At 42.1% G+C, this 25,958-nt stretch overlaps 4 protein-coding genes across 5 annotated transcripts in view; 3 read left to right on the forward strand and 1 right to left on the reverse strand.

Annotated features, from left to right (window-relative positions):
• spri (sprint) overlaps positions 1-12,599 on the reverse strand; it is an 87,431-nt gene extending 74,832 nt beyond the window's left edge. Inside the window, exons 1-2 of one of the 2 annotated variants that reach the window (XM_066727844.1) lie at positions 12,214-12,599; positions 4,693-4,942 (exon numbers count right to left, since the gene is read on the reverse strand). In XM_066727844.1, the coding sequence (XP_066583941.1) occupies positions 4,693-4,776 (84 nt within the window). In that variant the 5' untranslated portion in view covers positions 4,777-4,942; positions 12,214-12,599. The remainder of the gene's footprint in view (positions 1-4,692; positions 4,943-12,213) is intronic. The other variant, XM_066727845.1, reaches the window with a different exon arrangement.
• Positions 12,600-18,138: 5,539 nt separating this feature from the next.
• LOC136773835 (uncharacterized) lies at positions 18,139-20,915 on the forward strand. The gene is made up of 12 exons (XM_066727747.1): positions 18,139-18,305; positions 18,399-18,477; positions 18,586-18,674; positions 18,744-18,855; positions 18,923-18,996; positions 19,531-19,709; positions 19,768-19,852; positions 19,934-20,012; positions 20,074-20,162; positions 20,241-20,352; positions 20,481-20,548; positions 20,752-20,915. Exons 1-12 carry the CDS (start codon positions 18,240-18,242, stop codon positions 20,767-20,769), a joined length of 1,050 nt encoding a protein of 349 aa, XP_066583844.1. The 5' UTR covers positions 18,139-18,239; the 3' UTR covers positions 20,770-20,915.
• A 1,097-nt stretch (positions 20,916-22,012) lies between these two features.
• LOC136773903 (uncharacterized) lies at positions 22,013-23,024 on the forward strand. Its single transcript, XM_066727865.1, has 5 exons — positions 22,013-22,146; positions 22,256-22,334; positions 22,420-22,520; positions 22,590-22,710; positions 22,781-23,024. The coding sequence occupies exons 1-5, from the start codon at positions 22,105-22,107 to the stop codon at positions 22,888-22,890; spliced, it is 453 nt and encodes a 150-aa protein (XP_066583962.1). The 5' UTR covers positions 22,013-22,104; the 3' UTR covers positions 22,891-23,024.
• Positions 23,025-23,521: 497 nt separating this feature from the next.
• Obp99b (Odorant-binding protein 99b) lies at positions 23,522-25,052 on the forward strand. The gene is made up of 5 exons (XM_066727243.1): positions 23,522-23,637; positions 23,722-23,857; positions 24,113-24,201; positions 24,266-24,383; positions 24,635-25,052. Exons 1-5 carry the CDS (start codon positions 23,596-23,598, stop codon positions 24,748-24,750), a joined length of 501 nt encoding a protein of 166 aa, XP_066583340.1. The 5' UTR covers positions 23,522-23,595; the 3' UTR covers positions 24,751-25,052.
• Positions 25,053-25,958: the final 906 nt, after the last annotated feature.

Below are 25,958 nucleotides of genomic sequence, written 5' to 3' on the forward strand. Positions count from 1 at the left end.
AAAATCAAGCCAACTGTGTGTGCGATTCGCTGGATATATCATTCCTGCTCACGGAGAATCCTGCATTCTAAAAAATTTGTATAAATTACAAAGACAGTCGTGAGCAACATTGTTACCCATGACTGTCATTGTAATTTTGAACAAACGTTTTACAATGTGGCGTTTTTTGCCTTTTTCACGGAACCGCAGATAAACTTTCCACGCATACGAGGCCACGCTCTCCAACAAAGGTTCTCGACAGAGTAATATACATCGTAATACTCACTCGTCGATCCAAGTACTCGCTCCTATCGGTATCGAGCGTTCCGTTGCTGCAATTAAAGTTAGCCTGTGTGATTATCGCTTCTTCGTACACGGTTTCCATGCGTACAGCAATGTAGCCTCGTCGTTCTTACACCGATTCGACGCTCGTCCAGTGTTTGCTCACTCGGTACCCATCAGTTTCGAAGCATGCAATTTGCAGGGCGATGATAAATCAACGATTCTCGATACGAAATGGAAACTCCTCGGGTTTAACCAGCGCAGTGTACAGGGAATTTTTCGAGAGTTTGGCGCGGGTCAGCCCAGAAGGCAGCAGTTACGGCAGAACTAAGCTTTAACGCGACTCTCGTGGCAGCTCCTGACTGCAAATCGATACGCGCGGCTACCGTCGCGGTGGATCGCTATAGCAACTAATAATCAAAACATAAATGTCCTGCAGGATACCATCCGTGAATCCGCGTTGCATATCGCCCGTTCGTAATAGGTCAGTGGAACATCGAGAGGAGAACTGAAAACGATCAAATTGCACACGCCGCGCAACGACCAAGGGAGTAATTTATTATAGGAAATCTTCCACTCGGAAAGTTTCTAACCACGAAGGATCATTACGGACGGTTATTCATATGGTAGGTACATTCTACTATAGCTCGCTGGGATTTCATTCTCGTTGCTTCACTCGGAGTCACCCATTTGCTGCCCATACTATGCAGCTTGCGCGCTTTCCTGCGCGTCGATAACCGTTGACGCCGAGTAATTAACGAGCGGAGGCTAATGACCAATCGATTCACGGGATTAACTATCTATATGTATATATATATATATATAGTAACAATGGAGAAAAATCGTTGCAGCGTTCGCACTGGGAATAAAGCTGTTGCAATTAGTGGAGGGGGGTTATTAAAATTCGTGCTGGGCTATGGCGAGTGCGTGGATGGTATACTGAAGGTACGGGGTATCCATTAAAAGAGTCTGGATATGGATCCGTGCGGTGGTGGAGGAAGAGGCTGGAGGGGGGGGGGGCTTTCCCCTTTCAGACGGGTCGCATGGTTTAGCGAGCAGCAAGCTTTTAGGCCGTTGGCCGCGCGAGCTCTATACAAGGGTCGATCGACTCGTTGGATTTGCAAGTCGAGCGACTCGCAAGCTGGTGCACAGCAGGCCCGGAAGAGAGATCCTCTTTAACCCATCGACTTAAAGACGCACCACCGCAAAGTTTCCCGTTCATCGACCGCCTACCAAACGCGTTGCAAGAAAAAGAGATATATATAATCCCAACGAACCGTGCCACGACCGCATCGTAGATTTTGCGGGCTCTTCGACTTTTGCCCCGCTCGCTCCCTTCCCCGATAATTTAGCATCGCTTTAAGTTGATTGAAAGAGGAATTTATAGCCGGTAGTACATTTTTTCTCTCTCTCCCTTTCTGCTGCACAGCTCTCCACGCCGCGCGTACTTTTATCCAGCGACCGTTCGAAAGGCTCTCCGGCAATTTTTCGATAACTGATCTCGGAACACGAATGCTGAAGAAGGGGGGGGGGAGTCACGCGTTGAACGGGAAATAAAATAATCGAGCGATCCGGGAGAAAGCGGATACACAAGCAAGAGTTGGTCTGTTTTCGTAACAACTGAATCCTGCGACTGTGTATATACGTAACGATCGGTCCACGAATAATACTCCGAGGAATATATACATGTATATATATATACGCATACACTTGACACCTGTCGTTGAATATGCATGAAAAAGCTGGTGCAACGCGCGACCACTTCTAAACCCTCGGAACGAAAGTGAGAGGATAATGAATGGAAAATCGAGTACTGTCCGGAAATGTTGATGCAAACGGATGCTAAGGGTCGATGAAAGTTTGTCCGGAACACAAGGCGCAGCTTTGTTGCTTCGAAAGAGCCGATAGTTCGGGTCGGACCCAAACCACAGGGACCAGGAGATCAAGGATGCATATCGGAGGCAGGAAACTTTCGGGACAAAGTCATCGTGCGCCTTGTCCCTTTCTCTCTGTACAAGGTGGCCTCGGAGGATCCATCGTGCGTTTCATCCTGTACGATCAAACGCAAATACTAAGTTTCTCACGATAGGTTTGAGTGCGGGAATGATTTGTCAATTAACTTTGGAACAATCAGTGTGTACAGAGTGGACCAACGGTTGTTTGAGTAATTCTTTAGGAGAGGTTTAATCTCCGCAGGAACACCCTGTAGGTGTCGCGGGAACAAAGACAACTTCCGGCTGCGAGTCTTCTCAGGATTAAGCGGTATGCAAATGACACGACGCTTTAAAGGCAGGATCCTCGAGAGCCCGAATGGTCCGCGGACCGAGTGCGAGCAACCATCCATCAGCACCGAGACTCGTTCATTTTTTTCTTAATCGCGGAGGAGCATAGTGCTTAATTGCTTAATAATGGGAGACGAAGGATAACGAGAGGGGTGTGCTATACATATTGGTGGCGGGAAGTGTTAATGCTCGAGGGGGAGGAGCGAACGTGTGGAACGTATATAGTGTTTGGTGAGTATGGCGAATGTACTGGATAATTGAGGAAATGAATAAGGGGAAGAAAACGCGTGGCCACTGGGGAAAGTTGATTGTCGCATTCTTTCGCGTTCCGTTAAGGGGTTGCAAGCGTACGTTATATGGCCCCTGCGGCTTAAAAATGCTTTAACTCTTGGCACGTGGATAAGAACAGATGGTCCTTCCCCCCCCCCCCCCTCCCCATGGAGGTATGCAAGCCATGCGAGTTAATGCTCGGCTGAATATTCAAAAGTACTCGTAAAACGGTCCTTCTCCATAAAGTCACGTTTACGATACACTGACTTTTTTAAGGACCACTAAGCTGTCATCCTAAATTTTTGATGTTGCGAATAATCGTAATGTCGCTAAAAGGTGTACTTTTACCTGTCTGAAATCCTTTTTACCTATCTATATATATATATATATACCAAAGTACATGCACATATGGAGTTTGAACAATTTCTTCTATATCGAAGAACACACGTTTCTCCTATTATTTACTCGACCGGTTTCCAGCCAGAAACCATAAATCGTGAGCCGGGTAAAAAATTCGATGTAGATATTTTCAAATATCTCGAAAGCATTTGACAAGGAGAAATTTCGCCCTATCAATCACAACACGTTGATAGCTGTCTCATATCGGAGCCAGGACGGCCGGAAATGAAAAGGAAACATCGCAAACATTAATTCTACAAAAGCGAGACATCACTTTGATAGCGTGACAAAATTTACATGAATCTCATCTTCGTATTTCTTGCTCGAAACCCTCCAGGACATTCGAGCCTCCCGCTCCCTTTTCAGACTCGCTACACAATTTTTCATTAGCATTTACTCGACCGCCAATATATACGCACGCGTGTTATCTCTTCGTCCTTCCATTTCAATATCACTCTTCAAGGTCGCGCGGTTGCAGTAGCCGAAGAACGATCAACGAGGATAACCGTGGTGGTGGCTACCGCGAGTAAACTAATTGACACACTCGAGTAAGCTCGCAACGCGCGATGCGTGCAAACGAGGCTGCGAATTTTCACGCAAAGCCGTAGAGTAAATTGCACGCGGAGTCTTTGCGGTGTTCGCGTTGAAAATAAACTGTGAAAAAGAACGTACGGGAGCGGAGAGCGTGTGTCTGGTTTTTTGGTGGACGAATTTAAATTCCAAGCGACGGACGAAATATAGCGGCGAGCGAGATCAGCGAATAGAGGAATGGCTGGAGGAAGCGAGAAAAGGTGAGAAGGAAGTAAAACGGCACACGTGCGGATAATCAACGTGACGATGGCTGATGATAACGCATAGGTGGGGGGGTGAAAAAGTTTAGTCGAGGGTTGCGCAAAAATTCGACGAGAGAAACGCGGTGCTCTCTGTTCCTGACAAATGGCGCCAGGTTCTCGCCCTTTGGCTCTTTTTCCTCTCCCCGCCAGGCAATTTCCTCCCGCGTATAGCACAGGATGGCAGTCATGCGAATCCTTTGTACGAGGACGTGTGGCTATTCCCTGTAATAGCGTTACCTTCTCCGAGACGACCTCTCTCTCTCTCTCTCTCTCTCTCTCTCTCTCTCTCTCTCTCTCTCTCTCGAGCTATATATGCGAATAACGCTGTATATTGTTAAATATTGCAAAACCCAATACGAGGGATCGTACAACCTCACTTGTAAACATAACCAGCCGAGATTAGCAATAAACCAAGCAACATTTTTTCGGCAAATGCTCAATCCGCTTTCAACTATTCTCTCCGTCTCTGCGTGACAACATCAAACGCATGCACACTCACCTGTTTCTTGGAAAAGGCTTCTAATGCTTAATTTCCATGAAATTTCTTTTCACAGTCGTTTCGTAGATGACAGGGTGTGTGTGTGTTTGTGTGCACCGAACTATGTTTATTGGTCTCCGTGAAAGCATAATTAGGTTTGTATCCTTACCAGTAAATAGCTGGATGTTGTGCTGCTGCTGCTAGACTCTCTCTTCGTCTGATTAGCAGAGTCTCTTTGTAGGAGCGAGGCCATCTTCTTCTCATATTAGTCAGCGAGCGTTTAACGGCGCGTTGCACGAACGACCAATTCGTCGAAGAAGACCGGATAACCCTCGTTGATTTTGATTCTGATTCGACGCGCGTCACGGTGCATCGTACGAGTCATTGCTTCTCCTTACTGACCCTCGCCATCGATTAATCTGAAACGGTAATCCATGGTTAAGTAAATATCCTCGAGAAATACGATACGCAGGATCGATATTTGTATATTATATTTCGTTGAGAGCTTAATAAAGTTAAGGGCCCAATTAATCCGACCCTTCGACGATTCCCTCTCTCTCGCACACGCGCGCACACATATGTGTTTTATACAGGGTGCTCAGTTTTAAACGCCCAAAGCTGTTATCATCCTGAAAAGTGAACAAGATACAGAAGAATGCTCGAGACAATATTTGTTTGACCTTGAGAAGGACGTAAGATGGTTTCCTTGGTTTGACCTTGTAATGTCAATTAAACGGAACGCGAAGGTCACTTTGATTTGTTTAAATGGAATTATATGCTATATATTTGTGCTTATGCTGGTAACTTATCACAAAATCTTTTCAAATCAATCTATTAATTTATTATTTGATCCAGTGGTGTGGCAAGGTATTTCGATTTGTAATTGCGTGTTGGTGTTTGGTTAAAGTAGTCTATGTGACCGCTACGCAACACAGATATACCACTCACCTGTCTATAGTTTTATATTGAAAAATCTCGTAAAAGTTTGGATAAAATGATAAACTAATAGGTATAGTATTTTGGAATGTTCTTGAAATAAAGCTACAAGAATATGTATATAGGATGTTCCATTTAAACAAATCAAAGTGGCCTTCGCGTGTTGTTTAAATGACATTGCGAGATCAAACCAAAGGAATCATCTTATGTCCTCCTTTAAGTGAAACGATTATTTACTGAAACATTTTTTTGAATTTAGTATATACTTTCCGAAGTAATCACCTAGGACTTTTAAAGTGCAACACCTTGTATACAACTATCGAATAATGAAACTCAGCTATACAATAGGATGGGACGATGAAATGATGAAACTGTTGTTTTATTATTCTTATAAGCAATTCGGTCTATAAGTGGTGGTGCCATGTCACCCCCCACCCTCACACTATTCATGTATATACCTATATAATGTTCTTTGTTCAAAGTACGAAGCAGAGTGTTTCGGAATTTACATAAATATTAAATGTGCTATTTCCGGTGGAATTTGGCGCGATAAGTCATCAACGGTACACACGTGTTGTTTAGGGTTTAATGGGAGAGCTTTAAAGCGGTAGCTTACGGCGTGTTTCTGTTAAATTGCTCGGACTTCAGAACTCGTTTTGATCCAACGGAATTTGCACGACTGGATTATCGAAGAAATACCGTATGATAGGGCTATTATTATTTGGCGATGGACATCAATTATTTCTTCTCTCTCTCTCTCTCTCTCTCTCTCTCTCTCTCTCTAGCTCACCTCGCCTATTCGAATAATGCAATATCTGATAATATAGTCGACCTTTCGCGCTTGGAAAAAAAGTCAGCGTAAACACTAATACCATGTACACACACGCATTTCATTACTCATAAACCTTCGGTAAGAGTTAAGATCACGATTGAAATTGATTCGCGCCACTGGCTTTGTGTGCGAGTTACAAGATTTTTCTCCCCACCTCTCTCTCTCTCTCTCTCTTTCTGCCGATCGGTGAATGTATTTCCGCGAAACTTGCCGCACTTGCCACTTTGCGGGGAGATATAAATCTTTCTCCCATGATCGTTTCTATAAATCTAGCGATACTGACAAGTTATTGGTCGATTCCTGCACTATCGATTGCAGGAGTAGCCTATAGCCAATCGAACGACGGATTTTAATATATTTGCCTTGATTCGCCTTTGAATAAGAATAAAATGAGTGTGACGTAACAATTTCGATTTATCTGTGGAAGAAGCGTCCGTTCGCTATCGCTGGACGAAGGATAGAATATAGGACAACGGGACGAAACATTCTTATCTGGACGATGTTGGGCTGACAGACGGCTTCCCAAATTTCAGCATCTTATCGCAAGCGAGGAAACCACGTGGATAATACCTTATCAAAAAAACAAATTCTTCGTAGCTTCTAAAATATTCATTTGTCCACATAAATTTTTCATCGACCAATATTTAATTGGTTTGGTGTATTAAGTCGAGCTCTAGATAATTAAGCCATAAATACTCGGTTATTTTTAAATCGTACCGAGTGAATATGCTATATTTTTTCAGTGGGACCAATTTCCCGGATAATAATAGCAATAAATAAATTGCGAGCAATTATACCGCACCGAGCATCATTGAGCAAAGCGTTGGCAACTCGACGAGCCAATGCGCAAGTCTACGTTTCATTGTCATTAAATGGAACTGACGCTGCAAGATGGTAGAAAAAAAAACGAGAGAAAAACAGCATTAATCATACTTGATAGTTTTCAGGGAAAATAAGAACGCGTGAGATAATGGGTTAGTGGGAGATATTCATTACCATTGGACACGGTGGTGAATACGAACTCCCCGTCTGGTCAGCTGACGTCACCGTCCTCAGCAGAGTGCGTTCGAGCAGCAGTTTCGCAACTCGCTTTTAATCGAGAGCAATCGAAGGCAGTGGCCGGTGCACGGCGCACGGCGCACGCCAGACTGCCTGGAAAGCCGTGCACTATGTTTCGCCATTAACACATATGTTTAACGGTTCCATATTTGTCCAAGACAAAAATACCGCTTGCGAAACACGTAGTTTAACGGTCCGAGAGGTCGCCATAATTGATATTTGATATTTTACCCAATGTCAACTACTCGGAGCTCGCGTGCACGTAAACAAAATCATTCTCTTTATTCCGAACAATAATATTCCTCTTGGAAAATATTATTGCTAACGCTTTGTTAACGCGGCACACGATCGTACGTTTGGTCGATCGGTTATACTTTTCTAACATATACATATATGTAGAGGGTATTAAATTTCATCGATTTTCCGACGAGGAACGTTATTATGGGATTGTTTCGGGATGAAGCGCATCGCAGTTAAACAAAGAGAAATTGGAGATAACAGGAGGTTGGTAACCTAATCAGGCTACAGTCGCTTTAATCCTGTTCATATTGCCGACTCGTAACCGAGCATCATCAGTGATGCGTGTCGCGCACGTGCGCGCGCGCGCAAAGCCAACCGAAAGCCGAATATCGATGGTTCGATTAAAAGCTCGCGCGCCTCTGCCAAATTTCCGCCACGGCTGCATTATGAATTTCCCTCGTGGCGAGCGTCGCCAATTTTCCGGACTCTCTCCACTGCTAAATAATGGTGGAGTTACGTCACGAGGAGATGCAACGCTGCAGGAGGATTCCCCCGAGACTTGTGCACACCACCACTCCTCTCGGTTTTTGATTCATCCGCAAAAACGTATCCGTGACTCTGATGGTCCACATTTCGCACGAAACGACCTAATAAAAAAATCGCTGCAGTCCAACGACCCCCGCTAACCACGTTAACCGGGAAATAAACTCAATCACAATTTTATACATCTCTCTTTTTCCGATGTATCATCAACCTTTTATACGAAGCATTTTTATTGGCCCCATATCAATTATAGCTCAGCCAAATAGTTCCAAAGACTTTCTCAATATCGTTTTGGGCTAAATCGTTCGATAAGCTTGCAGGGCGCGAGGCAATGGGATGAAGTTCGATCGAGCGCGAGCATTCCACGTACATTTAATATATGGATTTAATGAAATTTGCCAGGGAATCTAGCAGCCCTTCGACCTATTTAAGTGGATAGACCGTGCGTTGTTCGAATAGTTTAACGCAATATAGTAAGATGTTGCGTAATTTCATTGGTCGCGAGTCGATAAAATTTCGTTAATAGGCTGCCTCTCGCTTAATTGAATTTAAAGAATCGCTCGGGGGTAGATCGAGAGATGTATTAAACGCATAGTTGAGCGTACAGTGAGCCGTGGCGCAAGCTTCTTTCAGGACGGTTCGGTTCGATTCACTTCGAATCTCAAGTTGGATTCAACGAGCCCTTCAGCCAAGTAAGCCCTGCTTCAACGACTACCCTTCGCTCGACCTAACGAGGCAAAAGTCCCTAAATTACGTAGTAACCGTGCACGAACCAACAGCATTCGGATCCACCAACCGAATAAGTCACTATCGTTAACAATATCCATTAAAATTCCTGTGGCGTAGAAATATTTGTCTCCTCCTCGAAGAGTTTGCGATTCCTCGATCAGCTCTATCGACTTCCGGGAATTTCCACGAGTCCGCTGGATTTCCACGTAAGTTGGATAACTGTGAATTTGAAATGTAGCGCGTCAGGCCGATCAGCATAAAAGGAAAAGAAATAAGCGTGGCAGAGCATGACAGAGGTTAACTAAAACTGCTGCTGCGCTGCTGCTAGCGTTGAATCTCGGGTGTTTGCAGCTGGCGCCAGCAGATGGCAGCACTTGCAGCTCGGAGTTCAGTTTAGTCACTCGCGTGACAGCCACAGGTATATTTACCCCCGGAATGCCTCATCAATACGACGAATCGAGAGAATTGCTGCTAGTTGCCGTTGAAAACGGAACGGACTCTAACTCGAGAGCAAATTAATTTGTTTATCCATTGTTAGATGAGTCAGACCTCTGGGCTGATATTACGATAAATTCTGTTCTTTTGGCATATCGCAACAGTTGGAAGAATTTCCTTCAACGGGGTCTTTACGACCGACGACGTATCGCGACGAAAGTTCTTACGAAAACAAGGGGGACTACGAGAACGTTTGAACGAACCAGGCATGCTACACGTCAACAGAGTATAATTTTTTTCTCAAGCAAGCCTAAGCTCCGTTCTGCCTCTTTTTCACGGAAGCAATATGAATCTTCATCTGCCATTCCCGCGAAAATTTGTCATGCGTAAATTTTCAACTTTGGTTCGTGCGCACACCCATCGGCGGAAGACGAAACCTGGGAATAGTGAAAACAGAGCTATCTCGTTTATTCGTTGCCGTCGCGTTCTATTATAAAAATAGAGCTCACTCTCGAATCGTTACAATCCCACCGCTCTTTCCCCGTGAGCTTTCCCCTTTTCAAAACTTGCTCGGGCAATTTACAGCTCGGAAACAACGTGGATAAATCAGGGCGTGGCAAAAATACGAGAGGAGCCAATCAGACAAGATCCGGAAAGACTCGGAATCTCTCGCACGATACTCTCGTTCAATGACAAACACACCAATTTTGGAAGAGTGACGTTTGACTCGAGCGTTGAACGAGGAATTTTTGTAGCAACCGGTGAATTTGTAATTTTAATAAGCACAGCTTGTGTGACATTGATGGAGAGAGGAGAGAGAGAGAGAGAGAGAGCAACATTTTAAGTCGCCTGTTTGAGTGGTCTCGCATATAGATGGCACTACGACAGTTAAGAACGATCGTGATGAAATTAACTGAACTGTCTGAACGGTTCAACCCGCATACCCCTATAAATTCACTGGAACTCACGCCGCTCAATGTAAACGAGCCACATGCGTCTCTTTAGTCCCCCCCCCCCCCCCCCTCCCATTGCCACCCCATTCCCTTCAATACATCTAATTTTTTCCTCCTATACCTCGTCTTATTTTCCCCGATTGATCTCGCGTACGAGCCTGTAATACGAGTGAGTCGTCCGCAAACTCCTATTATCATCCACCCACGCGGTAAAATCTAGTTACTTCCACGCATCGACGATAAATATCATGGTTGGAACGCTCTAATAGAGAATTCAAGGGCCTCTTTACAACAGCTACGCATCTCCGACTAGTATTTCTATTGCGTAAAAACTTTTCAGTCTTTATCATCGCTTGAATCAGCGAATTTCTCAAAATGTGAACGTATCGCTTGAATATTAAATTATTTTCAACAATTGTACATTGCTAGAAGATTCGACTCGTGCTCTATTTGGTCCAATGAATCACTCGGCGATACCGAACAAAAGCTTCGTAACGCGAGACTAAATTAACGCCAGTAGTGTAACAACTCGATAGTTAATAATAGAATGCTGCTTTCATATTTTCATACGATCGATGAAGCGTGACGCGATTAGCAGTACATCCTGGCAAAAGTGCACGTATCTCTGATATACACGATCGTAATTTTTTTATCGCTTTCTTATAGGCACCGGGTCGTAATCATATTTCGTTATAAGCCTGCGCGCACTTTCCAGTTTATTCGCGTGGTCGTTGGATGCTTTACGAGTTTTCACGGGGCTCTGAATTTTCTCCGTCGAGATCCGGTCGAGCTTGGACGAGAGCCTTTGGAACGAACGAACGGCCTCGCAGAGAGAGAACATTTGAATAACGCGATGAACCGTCAAAAATGGGAGGGATGACCAGCTGCGATACAGAGCTGGATTGCAATAATTCGAGGAGAAAAACAGTTATCGCTGCAGCGTGCGTGCAAAAGAGATTAATCGGGTGTTCGGTTACACAGAGCGGCGGTGGGGAAGCACGGGGCTCGGGGTGGGTTTGCGTATAATAAAAAGTGCAGTGCGAGGCGTCGACTGAGAGAAATGGCCTTGGCAGGAACGGATCGCGTTTGGTGCATAGCACGCACACACACATGCGGCACCGCAATAAGTGGAAGAACGAAGCATCGCGATTCGGTGTACGCGCGGAGTGCGCTTTCGACAGGAACTGGTCGCCCGTGTGTCTTCCAGGAGGTCGCCCGTCCGTCGCCGGTCGCCCGGAGCTCGCTCTTGCTGGAGTAGTGACCGCGCGCGCGAATATGCGTGCATTCCGCGTATGCGCCAAGCGTACTTCCGGCCCGTTCGTTGCAAAGACACCATCAGTGCCAAGTTTACCAATGAAAAAACCGTTTCACCTCCGCCGGTCGAATTATCGAGATAAAACCTCGGCGCGAATTCCGACGAATCACTCAGCATCCGTGCGAGCTCGCATTCAAACGTCGACCGGTCGCGGTCGTAAATTTGCTTTAATTACCGGCGAGTCGCGGGACATACGGCGTTTGCGTACCGTTTCAAATGTGTCTCGCGTGTCTCTGGCTCGTTCCATTTTTTCGCGTGGGAAAAGGAGTAGTAGGAAGATGGGAGAGATGAGGGTTGAGGGGAGGGGAGGACCAAGCGACCTTTGCGCGAAGCAGATAATGCCAGAGGGGTCAAGTGACGTTTCCTTCTACGGGATTAAGATGATTGACCATGACGGGCATAACGTACACGAACCTTCTAATTACAATCTGCAACCATTTTGATGGGACGCGATAAAATGACGAGAGAGTCGTAGAAACGTTTTTCTTATTAAAGCAATCAATGCAATTGCTGATGCTATAAAAGAAAATTATGCGTGTTTCGAGCGCTGCAGTAAATACGCTCTCCACTACACCGAAACTCAAAGAAGACAGCGATAGCGATGCTGTTACTTCCCAATAAGTTTTTCCTACATCTCAGTTTACTCACGTGACGATCGATGGTCGACAGGCTTATATTTCTAATGCTTTTTTATACCGGCTGGTAAACACTCCGTCCAACGTGTCCCCGTGCGCTTTTGCTGGTAAACACTGGAATAACTCTCAAGAAAGTATGACCCTGAGAATAGATCAACGCTCACTAACAACACACACACACACACACAATAAAACGCTTAGGAATACCGTAGAAACGTAATCGCGAGGCTGAAGGAGACACTAGTAAACAAACCTATCACTGTTTTTATGTAGAGCTTACTTTTTCAACCGAGGAGACTATTATTGTTTATGAAAGAGTAAAGATCGAGTCGATCGAGAGGCTATTTCGCTTTCTCGCGTGGCGAAGTAGCGAGAAATGACGATGGCTAGCGTGAGTCCCGAGCATCACTGCTCGCAACATTAACATCATCATCACCATCAACCTCCTCTTCGTCACCAGCGCCATCGACACTAATACCACCACTACTACCGCTACCAGCTGCTTCAAGAATGGTGTGCCCCAGCCAACCTATGCGCCTTACGATAGCTCTCGACTCTCATGGTATCCATCCACACCAACCAAACGACACGCTTCACTCTAAACACTCGCGCGCAACTCTTCCCACTTTCATTATCCAATTTCTTCAACCCGTTCAAGTCCTTATCTCGCGCGTCTCACCGATTCCTATCTTTACGCCTTCCAACGATTTTTCTCCCTCTTCTCCAATTGTTCCGTTTAACCGTTAACCCCCCCCCCCCCCCCCCCCCCCTCCTAACGTACAGAACCATCGTGAATCATTGAGATAGACGATAGAGAGAGAGAGAGAGAGAGAGAGAGAGAGAGAGGAGAGAGAATTTCGTTGAGTTTTCATCGGCCAAATTAAAGCTGTACCGACGTGGTTCCCGCGCGCAAATAAATTGACGCACGGAGATGGTTTATTTGACGTTGAACGTCGCTGATTCGGGAAATAAAAAAAGCTCGATCAAGTTGGAGCAGCCCCGACGTGAGACTGCCGGTTGTGCTTGGTAAAGTGCATCGGCCGTCGAGCGTGTACTACGAGGTACGTACGGCCAAAGGGGGACCGATCAGTGAATCATCCAGTCAAAATATACAACAAGGGCTCCTTCGTACATTTGGAACGCACATATACAACGAGAAAAATTGACAGTTAGCGCTATTTATTAATAAACCACTGACAGGATGGTGTACTGTCAACAGGAAACTTCCCGTCAATAATGACGATAATTAAACTTGTCTTCTAATCAGGATGCAATTGATTATTGTATATATTTGTAGAATTCGCCTTCGCTCGCTTCAGCTAAAAAATTCAGATTTCACGTATATAATTACCGTGCGATTTCAAACACCATTTTTTGTCGAATTATATAGTTTCGAGAGGAACTTAATAGCGAGGAGAGATACAAGGAATTGGCCGAATGCGAAGAGAGAGAAATTTAGCGAATCGGTAAAAAAATGTTGCTCGACTCACTCGAGTGACCCATTTGCTCGATCCTTGTGGAATACGTAATAATGGCAATTATCCCATTCGCTTCGTCCTTCGCAATTGTAGTAATGATCTTCCAAAGAACAAAAGCTTGTTAAAAATTTAATTTAACTTAAATTGTTCACTAAACGTAATTATTTAAGGACGCACAGCTCAAACAGTTACGTATTGGATTTTTCCAAAGGATGCCATAAATGGCGCAAAGAATTATACGATTTCCAATTACAAAAGTATCGATCGTTAATATAACCATGGTGGTTTAAGAGCAGAAATATAAATATGTAATGTTACTTGGTTACATTGAGGTGTAGTATCGCATGTTGGAAATAATGCGCAGAAAGATCATTTTAATTACCAAATTGACTCTCGTCGTCGTTTCATTGTCCTATTATATCTCTTGGCGTTAAGTGACCCTTGCCAATGTAGAGAGCATGTAACCGGGCTTACTCGCTCTATTACTTTGCAGTTACGACCAGTACTTTAACAATAAGGATGGAAAAAGTTGTATTATAAAACACACAGCAATGTTCAATTTATATATATATACATATACACAATAGCTATAGGTATATATACAGAAGTTGAAGGTGTTGGCTATTATCACAGTTTTCTTCTGTGTAAAGCAGGTTCTCGGATACTGTCTGCAGAGGGGGCAGAGCAGGAAGCTCTAAAACGTTAATTTATTGAAAATACTGCTAATAGCGAACTGTCAAGACGACACACTGGTACGCGAAGCTTTCTTCTTTTCGCGTCATCATGATTCATCTCCTCACTTGCCATTAATTGTTGGACGCGTGCAAACCTACCGTATGTCGCTCGTAAAACGCATAAACTTATCGGCGCTCGCAAATTATCTAATTAATCATACCGATACTACAAATACCGTTGATATAAATCAATAGAGTATACAATTTCAGCGGTATGGTATACGACCTTTCTCGCGAATATTTATTGCAAGTTAACGAAAAAATTATGCCAGGGAGAAAAAGTGTTTCGAAGCTTATATCGAGATAAGGTTCTTTTGTGTCAGGATGTATGTGTGCGTGTGCGTACGTATATCAGAGAGAAACGATAGGCGTAAAAGCTGTTCGTTAGTCATTTCCGGAATGGGAACTTTACCCGCATCTTCTCAACTCGAGTACTATCTTTTTAAAATATTGATGCAAGTGGAACGCGAAAGAAAAGAAAGAAAGCAAGCTGATCCGAGATGAACAATTGGGATAGTCAGGATTTCTCACGAAAGACCAGCTCAGCGCTCGGATCTTGAAGACGCTTGTGCTAAATTTATTTCCGTTTAAAGGTTTTGCCCGGAGAGTTTGTTTCTCTAATTGGGAAAATTAGATATTCCAGAGTATCAGTGGTTGTAATTTTTTCTTGCGAGAGATTCCAAGTGGAGTGGTGTATGGAGAAATTATATCTGTATCGGTTTCAGGAGGTTTCCCGTGTTGCTTATATACAGTGGTGTTCTCGCGACGGGACAGATATATATTTATAGGTGGTCGAGGGGGGAGAAGCGGGTGTAAATTTTGCCGAGTTAAAGTGAAAAGTAAGTATATCGAAGACTCGGCGATAGATACAAGGGCGATTGGTGGCATGCACTGTTGAAAGGAGCGAGTCGCTTGGTTGCTTTGCTTCTCTCCCAACGAGAAAGCAACTCGAGCAGCAAATAAGCAACGCGAATCAGTCGATTAAGCGCGTTCGGGACGACGACGCGACGATAGAGAGGAGAACTGGAGAAGCGAAAACAAGTTTGTGAGTCACGTCGTGGCGGTCGTTTGGTCGCCACTCGCCGTGTGCCGGAAGCGCCTCGAACGCGTGATTTCTCTCCTCTCCTTCTTTTTTCATCTCTCCCATTCCAATAACCAATGGCGGGAATACCCTTCTTCATCCTCTCCTCCATCGCACAAACAGCCGGAATCCCAAAATTAGTCAGCGATTATCGTGAACCGGAACCTTTCACGAGTCGCCCGCTCTGCCTGAAATTCTATAAAATTTCTACGCTGATTCCTTCCCAGAAGACAACATCGTATTGTCGAGGACATCTTTATCTCAGCTTTAACGCGCTATAAATATTTAACCAGTGGTTATTTTGCGAAATTACTGGAATCGTTTGACCAGAAATTAAGAGTTTGATCAATTATTGCTGTTGTCGTAATCCAATGAATGTGGCACAAAGAAGGTTTCGAAAGTTGCGAATGGCTGTAGATACACATATATATATATATAAATATATATATATATATATATATATATATATATAGGAAGGAGTTGGAGGAAGAGGAGAGATAGGAAGAACAGGGTTGCAGGTAATACAATAAAAGTGAAATGGCGAAGGGGTGGTCGGGGCTAAAAGCTTGTCCCGGTGCAGAGTCCAGAGGGTCCACTCTCCTTGAAAATCGCCAGGAAATAAAGTTGCTCGGATCGCCATTGGTTAAAAGCTAATTTGCCGCGTGGAACGGGACTCGGGCTTTAATTGAAAACTAATTAGCATTACAAAGGGCTCGCGAGCAGGCTTACGAGGGTGCCGATTAATTCACTGTCTTTATACGAGCCTTTCACTCCTAATAGTGCCACGATGCTCGCTAAGATTAAAGAGACAACTAAATGATCGTACACTGTCTAGGATTTCACTTACCAACCATTCTGCTATATTACCTCTATCTATATATGTATATATATATATATATGACATATATACTGTATTGTATTACACGACAATATTTACCGATGCAATAAAAATTGTGCAAAACCTCGGTCGCTCGGATTTCCCGGTATCATGAGACTGCTCGAACCATGCCAACGACCAACGGAGAGGAAAAACTTGAATTTTTCGATCGAATGTTCGATAAGCATATATATAACGATAGATTCTCCTCAGGTATCATCTTCGATATACAGAGAGGATAAATACAAGTTGCTGGTGTCCGCGCAACTGGTGATAATCACGTAGCGTGGAAAATAACTGAAAATGGATGGTTTGATCTATGATAATTGCACGCTTTGGTTATTGATATTAATTGAAGGTATTCGATTAGGACGGATGTCGTTTTCGCAATTGGTCACGCTATTTGTATATATATATATATATACATATGTATGTATATTCATCCTAGCGACGTATACGCTCGAGAGCTCTAACCGATTTGCACAAAATACAAATATCGTTTATCCTTCTTTTATTTTTTTCACATTTTCTCTTACATTTCAGCTTCCTATCCCATAGACATATATATATATATATATATATATATATATATATACAAGTAAATAGTATAAAAGCGTTCGGATGTACACGGTACGTTAGTCTATATGGAGCTGCGCAGGAATAGCATCGAGATTACCGTTTCATTACAGAAACCTGTTTAAAGTGAGCGAGAAAAGATAGATTTTATCCAGTCTGAAGTCTCTCTCCTTCCTCGTGCGTGTTTTCACGAAATGATGAAAATCTGCCAAGGTTATATACGCAGAATAAAATTGATGAGAGACTCGCTGGTACTTTGAAGGCAATAGACGTAGTGGAGAGGGAATCGTGAGAAAAATTGGTTGAGAGGGGGGATATTGCAGGGTGAAAATTGATCGTGGGGGATTAAGGGGGTGGAAAAAAATGCAATTATCGAGTTGTTTCGAGAGGATAGCATCTCGCTGTTGGACTCTAATGGTGATGGCAAGCAAGAGAGAGTTTGTGGGCTCCTGGGCAGATGGTCTTCTTACGTGCTGGGGTGGTTCCGTGGCTCCCACATTAAGGTCGCAGCATCATACTACTCATGGTCATTATATGCTGATGCCATACACGCTATTAAGAATACGAAGGAAAAAGAAAGAGGACCATGCGTGGACACGATTCTTCTGCTTAGCAAATTTATTCCTCTATAAAAAATGCACTGTCACTCTCAGTATCAGTATATATACTGAGAGTGAAAATTTCAAATCATCCAAATGCTGAACTTATTTAAAATTCATTGTAGATTTTCTCCAACATTTTCGTAAATACACAGCGTTAACAAATTTGACAATACAGTTTTATTATTGTTCTAAAATAAATCTCAAAAGGCACATGGAAGGTTTGGAAATTTTTTTTCTTCACACATATGTATATAGAGAAAGAGAGAGATTGTGCAGGAAAAAGTCGAAGAGTCTGAAATGTGACGCAAAACGAGCTACGATGTGAGATAACACCGATTAACGTTAGACCTCCTCGCTGACTTCTTTTTACCCGGGCACTGTTGATTAAGTCTAATCAACTAGGATGTTATGTAATCGGCTGGCCGGCATGCTTCAAAAATTGCAAATCTCCTGATTCCCCTAATTTCTTCATGCTAATACTAGACAATTGAAGAATAATGAAAGTTTGAGGAAGCTGTCGATAGGGAAATCCATTGGTATGAGATGGTATTGGGAAATCTTTATAAACAGGCGATGACAGCCGAAATAACAGAATTGTCAAAGTCGTGGAGGAGATTGACGAGAGACGCGTTTTTGCATGATCCTTCGGGAATCGTTATAATTCTCGCGAACTGTGATCAAAAATTGAACGATGGCTGCACGCTGGGCATTCCTTTCGTTGATTCTCGTCTCGGTTGTGCTCGAGCAAGGGGAATGTGTGAGTATCGATTACTCGAGTGTCACAGGGCTAGGATGCATCTGGGATTTGACGTTTGTCAACCTAATGGAAATTAATGGCTTTTTACTTTAGGCCATGTCGAGGGAACAGATGGAGAAGGCCAGCAAAGGATTCCGGAACAACTGCATCTCGAAGACTGGAGCCGATCCTGGTAGGTGCATCTATGATGCTTCTCCTATTCCACGACCAGGAAAAAAAAATCCCAGTTTTGTCACCACGAGAGATTCTAAAAACACGTGTTGCATTCTTGTAATTTTAGCTGCGGTCAACGGGATCAGGGAGGGAAATTTTCCAGACGACCCAAATCTCAAATGTTACACCTACTGCATAATGAAAACGTTGAAATCGGTAAAGAGAACAATCCCACATCGTCTACAGAACGTAACGAAATATAAACGTGAATTCTTATAAATTTAGATAAACGACATGACACCCGATGAGGACATGTTGATGAAACAAGTTGATATTTTCATGCCGGAGGAACTTCAACCTCGAATGAAAGCTGTAATCTCAAAATGCATACCCGAAGGTAAGCTATTCCACCTTTTGAAAAATATCTACAGAAAAACAATTGATCTCGTTCCCTCTTCCACCAGCTGTTGGCTCTGAAAAATGCGAGGTAGCTTACGCATACATCAAGTGCAACCAGAAAACAGATCCCGAAGCATTTTTCTTCCCCTGAGTGAGAAAGAGAGGGAGAGAGAGAGAAAGTTATAACAGTGCGACAATTTAGACTCTACGTGTATTCTATGTAAAAGCATAAAGTGAAGAGAGAAATAAAGAGGAAAAAAATGATTTTATCGCAAGAAAACGTGTGTAAATATAGTTCCTTCCATTGAACAAGAGTTTAGAGTGAATGGAAGAGCGCGAAAGACGATGGATGATAATTGGACGATTGAAAGGATCGAGTACACGAAGAAGGAGTGTCGCGCGAGATTATGCAAAAACAACAAGTTCACGAGCGGAAATTAGCAACGCGGTGGCCAGATGTAAGGTCACGTCGGTGGGTTACGTATAGAAACGCGCGCGCGAAGACATTGATTGGAGGAGAAGCTTACGCAATTTTCAAGACAGGATGCGTCCTCCTATATAGGAGCGAGCTTTCCGGGTGTCCTATACGGTTTTCGTCGCGTGACTTTCCGCCAATCTTTCAAATGAGCGGGTCGGATTGACAGGGTCTCCAATTAAATTTGATTAATCACAGAGGAATCCGCGTAGCTCGGACAGGAGCCTCTTGCTTGGCAAAAATTCTCCAACCTCCCACACGCATCTCGGTCCTTGCTATAAAAGATCCAGGCATCCGCGTCCCTCGCGATTTTCAGTTTCTTCACCGAGAGCACCAACCGAATCTCCATTCTCGACTCTCCCATTGATATATCCCCGGTGGAACGATTGAGCGACAACTTGGACACTTGGATCTATGATTATTGATCGGTGTCAGGCGAAACGGGCAAATGAGGGAAGCTCGTTTGGTACTCGCAACTATTTTGCTGCTGGTAATTCTGCAAATGGACCATGTCCAATCGGTGAGTGCATTGAACAAATAAATATCTTTTTCCTCGTCTTCGGTTTATCAACGTTTTAGACCTTTTGCCATGTTATTCAAGCGGATGACCAGGAAGCAATTTATGGACGCCATATTTGGCTTTAGAAAACGTTGCGTCAAGCGTCTGGGGACCCCGATCGGTCTGTAGTATTATTCGTTGGATCATCCTTCAGATTTTTATTGCCAACTTTTTATCCGTAGATTTGGTCGATGGCGCGAGACAGGGTAATTTCGTCAAAGATCCCGCATTGATGTGCTATCAAAAGTGTGTGTTTAGTATGATGAAGATCGTGAGTAGTTGCATTATTTAATTATCGTCCGTACACCTATATATACGAATGGAAAGTATTTTTCCTCTTGTCTTTCAGTTGAAGGACGATCGCTTGGATTACGAATTATTAGAAAAACAAGTGAATTTGTTGATGCCGCTAGAAATGACCGAAGCTTCTCTGGCTGCATCACAGGCGTGCATGCCAGCAAGTAAGCTTAATTCTATTATATTTTCTTTTCATTATTATTTAAATAGCTATATTGAACTAGACTGAAAAACTTTAAAATTGCAAAAAATGAAGGACAAAGCCTAATACAGTTTCTGTAAATTTTCACAGTGCAAAGTGCGGATAGTTGCGAAGCAGCATACGAATTCGTGAAATGTTTTTACGATAAGGACAGTGAGGTACTATATTTTTCTTTCTTTCGATACTTTTATTACAGTTTCGTATAAATATTTTGGTCAAATCTCTCTCTAAATTATCGCATTGCTTAACTTTAATTTTCCCTTCTATCCCTCACTCAGATTCGATTCTCCCTAAATAAATGATGAAAATTACATTTCGAAAGGGTCGATTCTTCAGCATTGAAAAAAACTCCTTCTTACAGACTTACTTCTTTCCATGAAGAAGAGGAGGAAGAAGAAGAAGCAACATCAGCAGCAGCAGGGTAGCTCAAAAAGTATCGAAAATAATTCGAGGCCAAGATATCGTCGATCTAGAAAATTAAATCGACTACGCAGGGGTGTTTGCAGGAACAGTCGAAAAAATAAACATTGCAGACGAGTTTAAAATAATAAATTATCACGGCTGCACAGAAGACGAATATCGCTTGTTATTACAATTGTCCAAAAATAAATAATTCAAAACTATATATATATATATATATATATATAATAAAATAAAATAATCATTTTCTCACGTTTCCCATGAAATTTTCTTAAGAAAAATAATTGAAGAGAATGCAACATTAATTTCGATGAGATTGTGAAACATTACATTTAGAATTTTCTAAAAGTTACAACGTTGTTGTTCCAGGAAAAGAGGACGGTTAAAAAAATGAGGAGGGAGATGGAAAATAAAGGAAACAAAAGAGTTATAAGGTCTGATGTTTAGCTGGTATAGGTCAGAGAGACAGAACATACATTTATGAATAAACAAGCTTGAGCTAATGCCTTATGAATTATTAAAATCACTCGAGAGAAGCAGGGTTATACAGAAACGTTGCTATGTATCGTTTTAACGGGCAACCGATATACATTATACGCTCCGAGAGGTGTAGTGGAGGACCATCGCACATATAAGGACCTCGCATTGGACGCTCTTTCTCTAGAACACATGCACACACACGCTATATACCATAGCTAAGCGTGTGCATCAAGCTAGCTAGCACGCACCGTGGCGCAAAGCTAGAAACACTTGTCCCAACGACGACACCCTGTAATGCATGCCAGCCGCAAAAGCTACAATTTACATATGACGCCTCCGAAACTGCAAACACTACACCTTGCAAACAACATACATAGCCACGTGCGAAGAGAAATCACGCATAGAGCTCGTAATGCACGAACAAAAGGAAATAAAAGAACTTTATTGTAAAAGTTATTATAAGCCTTGAATAGAGCCGTTTCTGAAAGCCTCCCTCTCCTCTCGATTCTTCCATTTATTGACACGATTCAGGAAGCTAGCCTTCCGCAATGTAAAAAATTAATTCTGAATTTTGCAAATTACTCTTATCTCATCAAAAGAATAAGTCGGGTTTGTCACGTAGGATATCATAGCGATTATCTAAATCTCTTTCCGAACGTTAATGTTGCTTTAGTAATTGCACGACTCATTTATATTGTTCAGTTTTTTACGCCACGTGTATAAATAGATCCGAAGAGTTAGCAGGACTTTGAGTCTGCTCTAGCTTGTTCCAACGGATGTTATTTACCAGTTCCCGTCTAAATCCTATCTAAACATGAAGACTTGCGTGATTTTTACTTTATTATTTTGCGCCGTGGTAACGATTTTTTCACTTTTTACTCAAAACACTCGCACGCGCGAGAAACGAATGGAAATTATTTCTTAAGACCAAGTGAGCCGTATATTTATTTCGATTTCAATTCTAGATGTACACTCGAGCACTTAACATTCAGGAAAGCATTTCAAATGTTATTCGATGTGCCGAGGAGGCGGGAATTAACAACGGTAAGTCGTTCGATGAGTTTAATCCCGAGCTACAATGATTTTCCAGAGGAAATAATCATTTTTTCTTATAAATAAATATATATAGAGACAGTACCGCATTGGACCAGCGGACATCTCGAAGTAAATCCGGAACTGGAGACAAGGCTAAATTGTTTCACGGGATGCATGATGTTGAGCGATAAACCGGTAGGAAATCTTTTCAACGAGGGAATATACCGAAGAATCTTTTTAAACGCTCAATTTGATTTATTTTAGGTTGAAGCTTATAAACCAGATATGATGGCTTTTATAGGTTTAATCGCTCCGTATGTCGATCAGAAAGATAAGGAGAAGATGGAGGAGACCATGAATGCTTTGATTGACTGCGATTCAGAAGGTACATAACCAAATTCTAATAATCGATATTTATCCCACTATATATATTTCAATCGTCAATTTTTTTGCAGCTAAAGTTTCTAACGAAATCTGCGAGGTTGGAGAGAAATTTAGCATATGTTTCCAAAGTAAGATAAATGTCATTTACCATCAATTGTTTAACCCACAACAATCGCAATAAAAGCCTTTGTATCTTCTTAAATAATAAATGAGTATTTTCTAAGTTATGTAATAAACATAATTGTTGTATATTCAATTGCACTGTTAGTTAAACGTATTGTCAGCACAGAATAAAATTATGCAAAACAAAAGAAAAACTCGTCCTTTCTTTACCCAAGCTACAATTCATCTTTTATCCGTAACATACGGTAATTATTTAAAAAGTTTAAAATCGAACGTGAATTTTCACTAGTAATTAAATGAAATTGGCAGAAGGTTCTAAGAAATGTTAGAATGTGTGTGCAATTCATTATTGGTCATGGTTTAAATAAAAATCTTGAAAGATAGTCTGATAATAGCTGCTCATTATAAGTGTATTTCAGTCGTACAATGGAATATAACATCACAATAGAATACATATTGTATAACATTAATTCTCTTGTCTAAAAATAAAAAATTCTAGATATTAGATTTTTTGTCATTAGTTTACTATTTTTTTCGCCATCCAAACTCTTATGCAATCTAATATCTTAAATCTTCACTAGCTGGTTTCGCTTCCCGTTTCATTGTCATAAAATCTGTAAAATCTGAAAAATATATCAGCTAATTACTCGTGCGTCATGTAACACCTATAAAAGTGATTTGAAAACGACCGGGACTTCAGTATCGAGGCAAAATTCGACCGGAAACCTTGCATTTTGCATCAATCGAATCTCCAACAGTCAGTATGAATAATCTCGTAATAATCTCCTGCGTCGTTTTATTCGCGGTATGTTTAAGTTTCATTGCTATGAGAAGAATCAGTGCGTATATATATGTATAGGTGAAAGTAGGATTATTTCTATCTGTGTAGATAATCGTACACGCTGAAGAAGGCGAAAATGAGGATTCATCGGCAGAAAATTTACCCAGACCACCACATCATGGACCACATCATCACCACTTTCCCTTGGACTCGGAATGCATGGAAAAAGTTGGACTGATCCAAGGTAGGAGAAAAGTATCAACACAGGGACAATTAATTAGCTATTATACAGACAATTTTCTCTTAATACTTCACACAACTGAATTAAGTTTTTTTCTATATTTACTTAGTGCCAACGTTTCCTTCCTTTGATTAATTTATACTTACTTTTCGTTAACATCAGCTGATATCTGTCTAAGAGAATATTTTTCACAATGTAAACATGTAATTTTCTTGTATTTTTCCTGACAATTTTTCTGAAGTAAAAATTCCTTTGCAGATGAACTTCAATTAGTATCCCATGTTGGAAATGAAATGTCACGGCCAACAGCTTGCTATATATCGTGCACATTAGAGAAGAAAGGATTCGTGAGTATTACAAATTTGTACCATGTTTTTGTATAGAAAACTTACAAATGTAATGATATTTTAGTTAGAGAATGGAGTATTGCTCGAAAATAAAATTGAGGAATACGTTGTTGAACACAGTCCACCAGCACCGGAAGTTAGAGAAGAAGTGAAGAAGGATGCTTTGGAATGTCGTGAAAAAGGTTAGTTTTTTGCACCGCAATATTTTCGCATTTTTATTATGAGACGACTGTGTTGAGAAACTGCTGCAATTTCATATTAAATTTTTAGTGCATCCCTCATATAAGGGATTTCCTAGTCGACGCCTTATATATCATAGTGCTTAGAATTATTACATGTACCAACTTTAGGAAAAATAAAATCTGCAGCAAAGTCGATCTATTATCCAATGTTTATTCTATGATTAAATTAGTGTCGAAATGAATATTTTTAGGTGCATCGGCCGAGGGGGATGCTTGCGATAAGACCAAAGAACTCGTAACGTGCATGCACGAGAAAATGAGAAGCCGTGGACCCCCCGGACGAAAGGGTCCAAGAGGACCAGAATAATTCTTCTTCTTCTTTTAATCGCATTCTCCAGCATTGTGTAACAATGTGTTTATACTGTGATGGTTGAAATAATGCTTATGGAAGAGATAACGTGCATGCTAAAACTGGTATATATATATATATATTATAAAATTGCACACAAAGAGATGCCTCGTGCAGAACGTTATGCAATAAATAATAAACAAATAATTACAATTATAACAGCAACCTTTAATGAATTTTGTAACACTAGCAAGTAAAGTACTTAATAAACTAAAACATAATACGCGAGAAGGTGAACAGAAATAAACATAAGATTTGGAAAATAACGTAATATTATGTGAAAATCCCAACCAATTAAATCGAAGCTTGGCGAAACTGTGGTTAATATAATTCTCAGCTGGTAGGTCGGGTCTGACGCGCTTGGTTAAAGGGCGACGACATGGAACGGGTGAAACACGGTGGAATTTCAGAATTCTACGTGAAATTAGCATCGCTCGAATTCCAGTGCGACCGAGCTAAGTTATGGGGGGACCAAACGAAAGGACGCGTCCCCCCTATACGTATACATATAGAGTATATTCGGATCTAGTATTCTCGCGCGGCACCGCGCCGTGTGTCTCCCTCGCTGAATTCTCCACCACCTCCCTTCCCCCCCCCCCCCTAACCCACCGAGAATTATCGCCCATAAGACCATTATACCTACCTCGATAATTCCTCCGCAGTCCATACCGATTGCATTAAATACACGTCGAGTATATATATATATATACGCATACACTTACCACTAGATACACCCGCCAATATTCGATACTACAACGCTCGTTTAACTGGTGCACTCCCCTCTAATCCACTTCTCTCCCATCCCCCACAGCTTTCTTTATCCCGCTTTCCCGCTTTTAACAGTTTTTCGCAATAACGCTTCTTTATTCAGCGAGAATGCAAAGCCCTCCACCCCGCCTCGCCCCGCCCTGTATACACACAGACTTATGGAAATTTGTAAAAAAAATATGCACCTTTTTTGTGCAAGGCTGCAGAGAAAAAGTGCTCGACACATAGGAGTATTTTGTACGTACAAAAGGGTCTCGTCCATGCACAAGGCATGCATCGATAATTCACGGCGGCGAATGCCATCGTGTATGCCGCGAGCAATAACGATGGATGGCGCGCAAATACGACCACATTATAATTGCGTATTAATGAATTTTACAAGATCTATAAATTTGATA

This window comes from Prorops nasuta, unplaced genomic scaffold (assembly GCF_024137725.1).
Source record: "Prorops nasuta isolate Cenicafe-Biocafe unplaced genomic scaffold, Cenicafe_Pnas_1.2 PNAS00005, whole genome shotgun sequence".
NCBI lineage: Eukaryota > Metazoa > Arthropoda > Insecta > Hymenoptera > Bethylidae > Prorops > Prorops nasuta.

What these genes read in the sequence shown, in the direction of transcription:
- LOC136773835 (XM_066727747.1), top strand. Translation starts at nt 18,240, where the DNA reads ATGGCTGCACGCTGGGCATTCCTTTCGTTGATTCTCGTCTCGGTTGTG. An exon ending in GAAGACTGGAGCCGATCCTG is followed by an intron (nt 18,478 to 18,585) that starts GTAGGTGCATCT and finishes TTGTAATTTTAG; the next exon opens with CTGCGGTCAACGGGATCAGG. An exon ending in GCGTCTGGGGACCCCGATCG is followed by an intron (nt 20,013 to 20,073) that starts GTCTGTAGTATT and finishes TTTTATCCGTAG; the next exon opens with ATTTGGTCGATGGCGCGAGA.
- LOC136773903 (XM_066727865.1), top strand. Translation starts at nt 22,105, where the DNA reads ATGAAGACTTGCGTGATTTTTACTTTATTATTTTGCGCCGTG. An exon ending in TGATGTTGAGCGATAAACCG is followed by an intron (nt 22,521 to 22,589) that starts GTAGGAAATCTT and finishes GATTTATTTTAG; the next exon opens with GTTGAAGCTTATAAACCAGA. An exon ending in GATTGACTGCGATTCAGAAG is followed by an intron (nt 22,711 to 22,780) that starts GTACATAACCAA and finishes ATTTTTTTGCAG; the next exon opens with CTAAAGTTTCTAACGAAATC.
- Obp99b (XM_066727243.1), top strand. Translation starts at nt 23,596, where the DNA reads ATGAATAATCTCGTAATAATCTCCTGCGTCGTTTTATTCGCG. An exon ending in AAAAGTTGGACTGATCCAAG is followed by an intron (nt 23,858 to 24,112) that starts GTAGGAGAAAAG and finishes ATTCCTTTGCAG; the next exon opens with ATGAACTTCAATTAGTATCC. An exon ending in TTTGGAATGTCGTGAAAAAG is followed by an intron (nt 24,384 to 24,634) that starts GTTAGTTTTTTG and finishes GAATATTTTTAG; the next exon opens with GTGCATCGGCCGAGGGGGAT.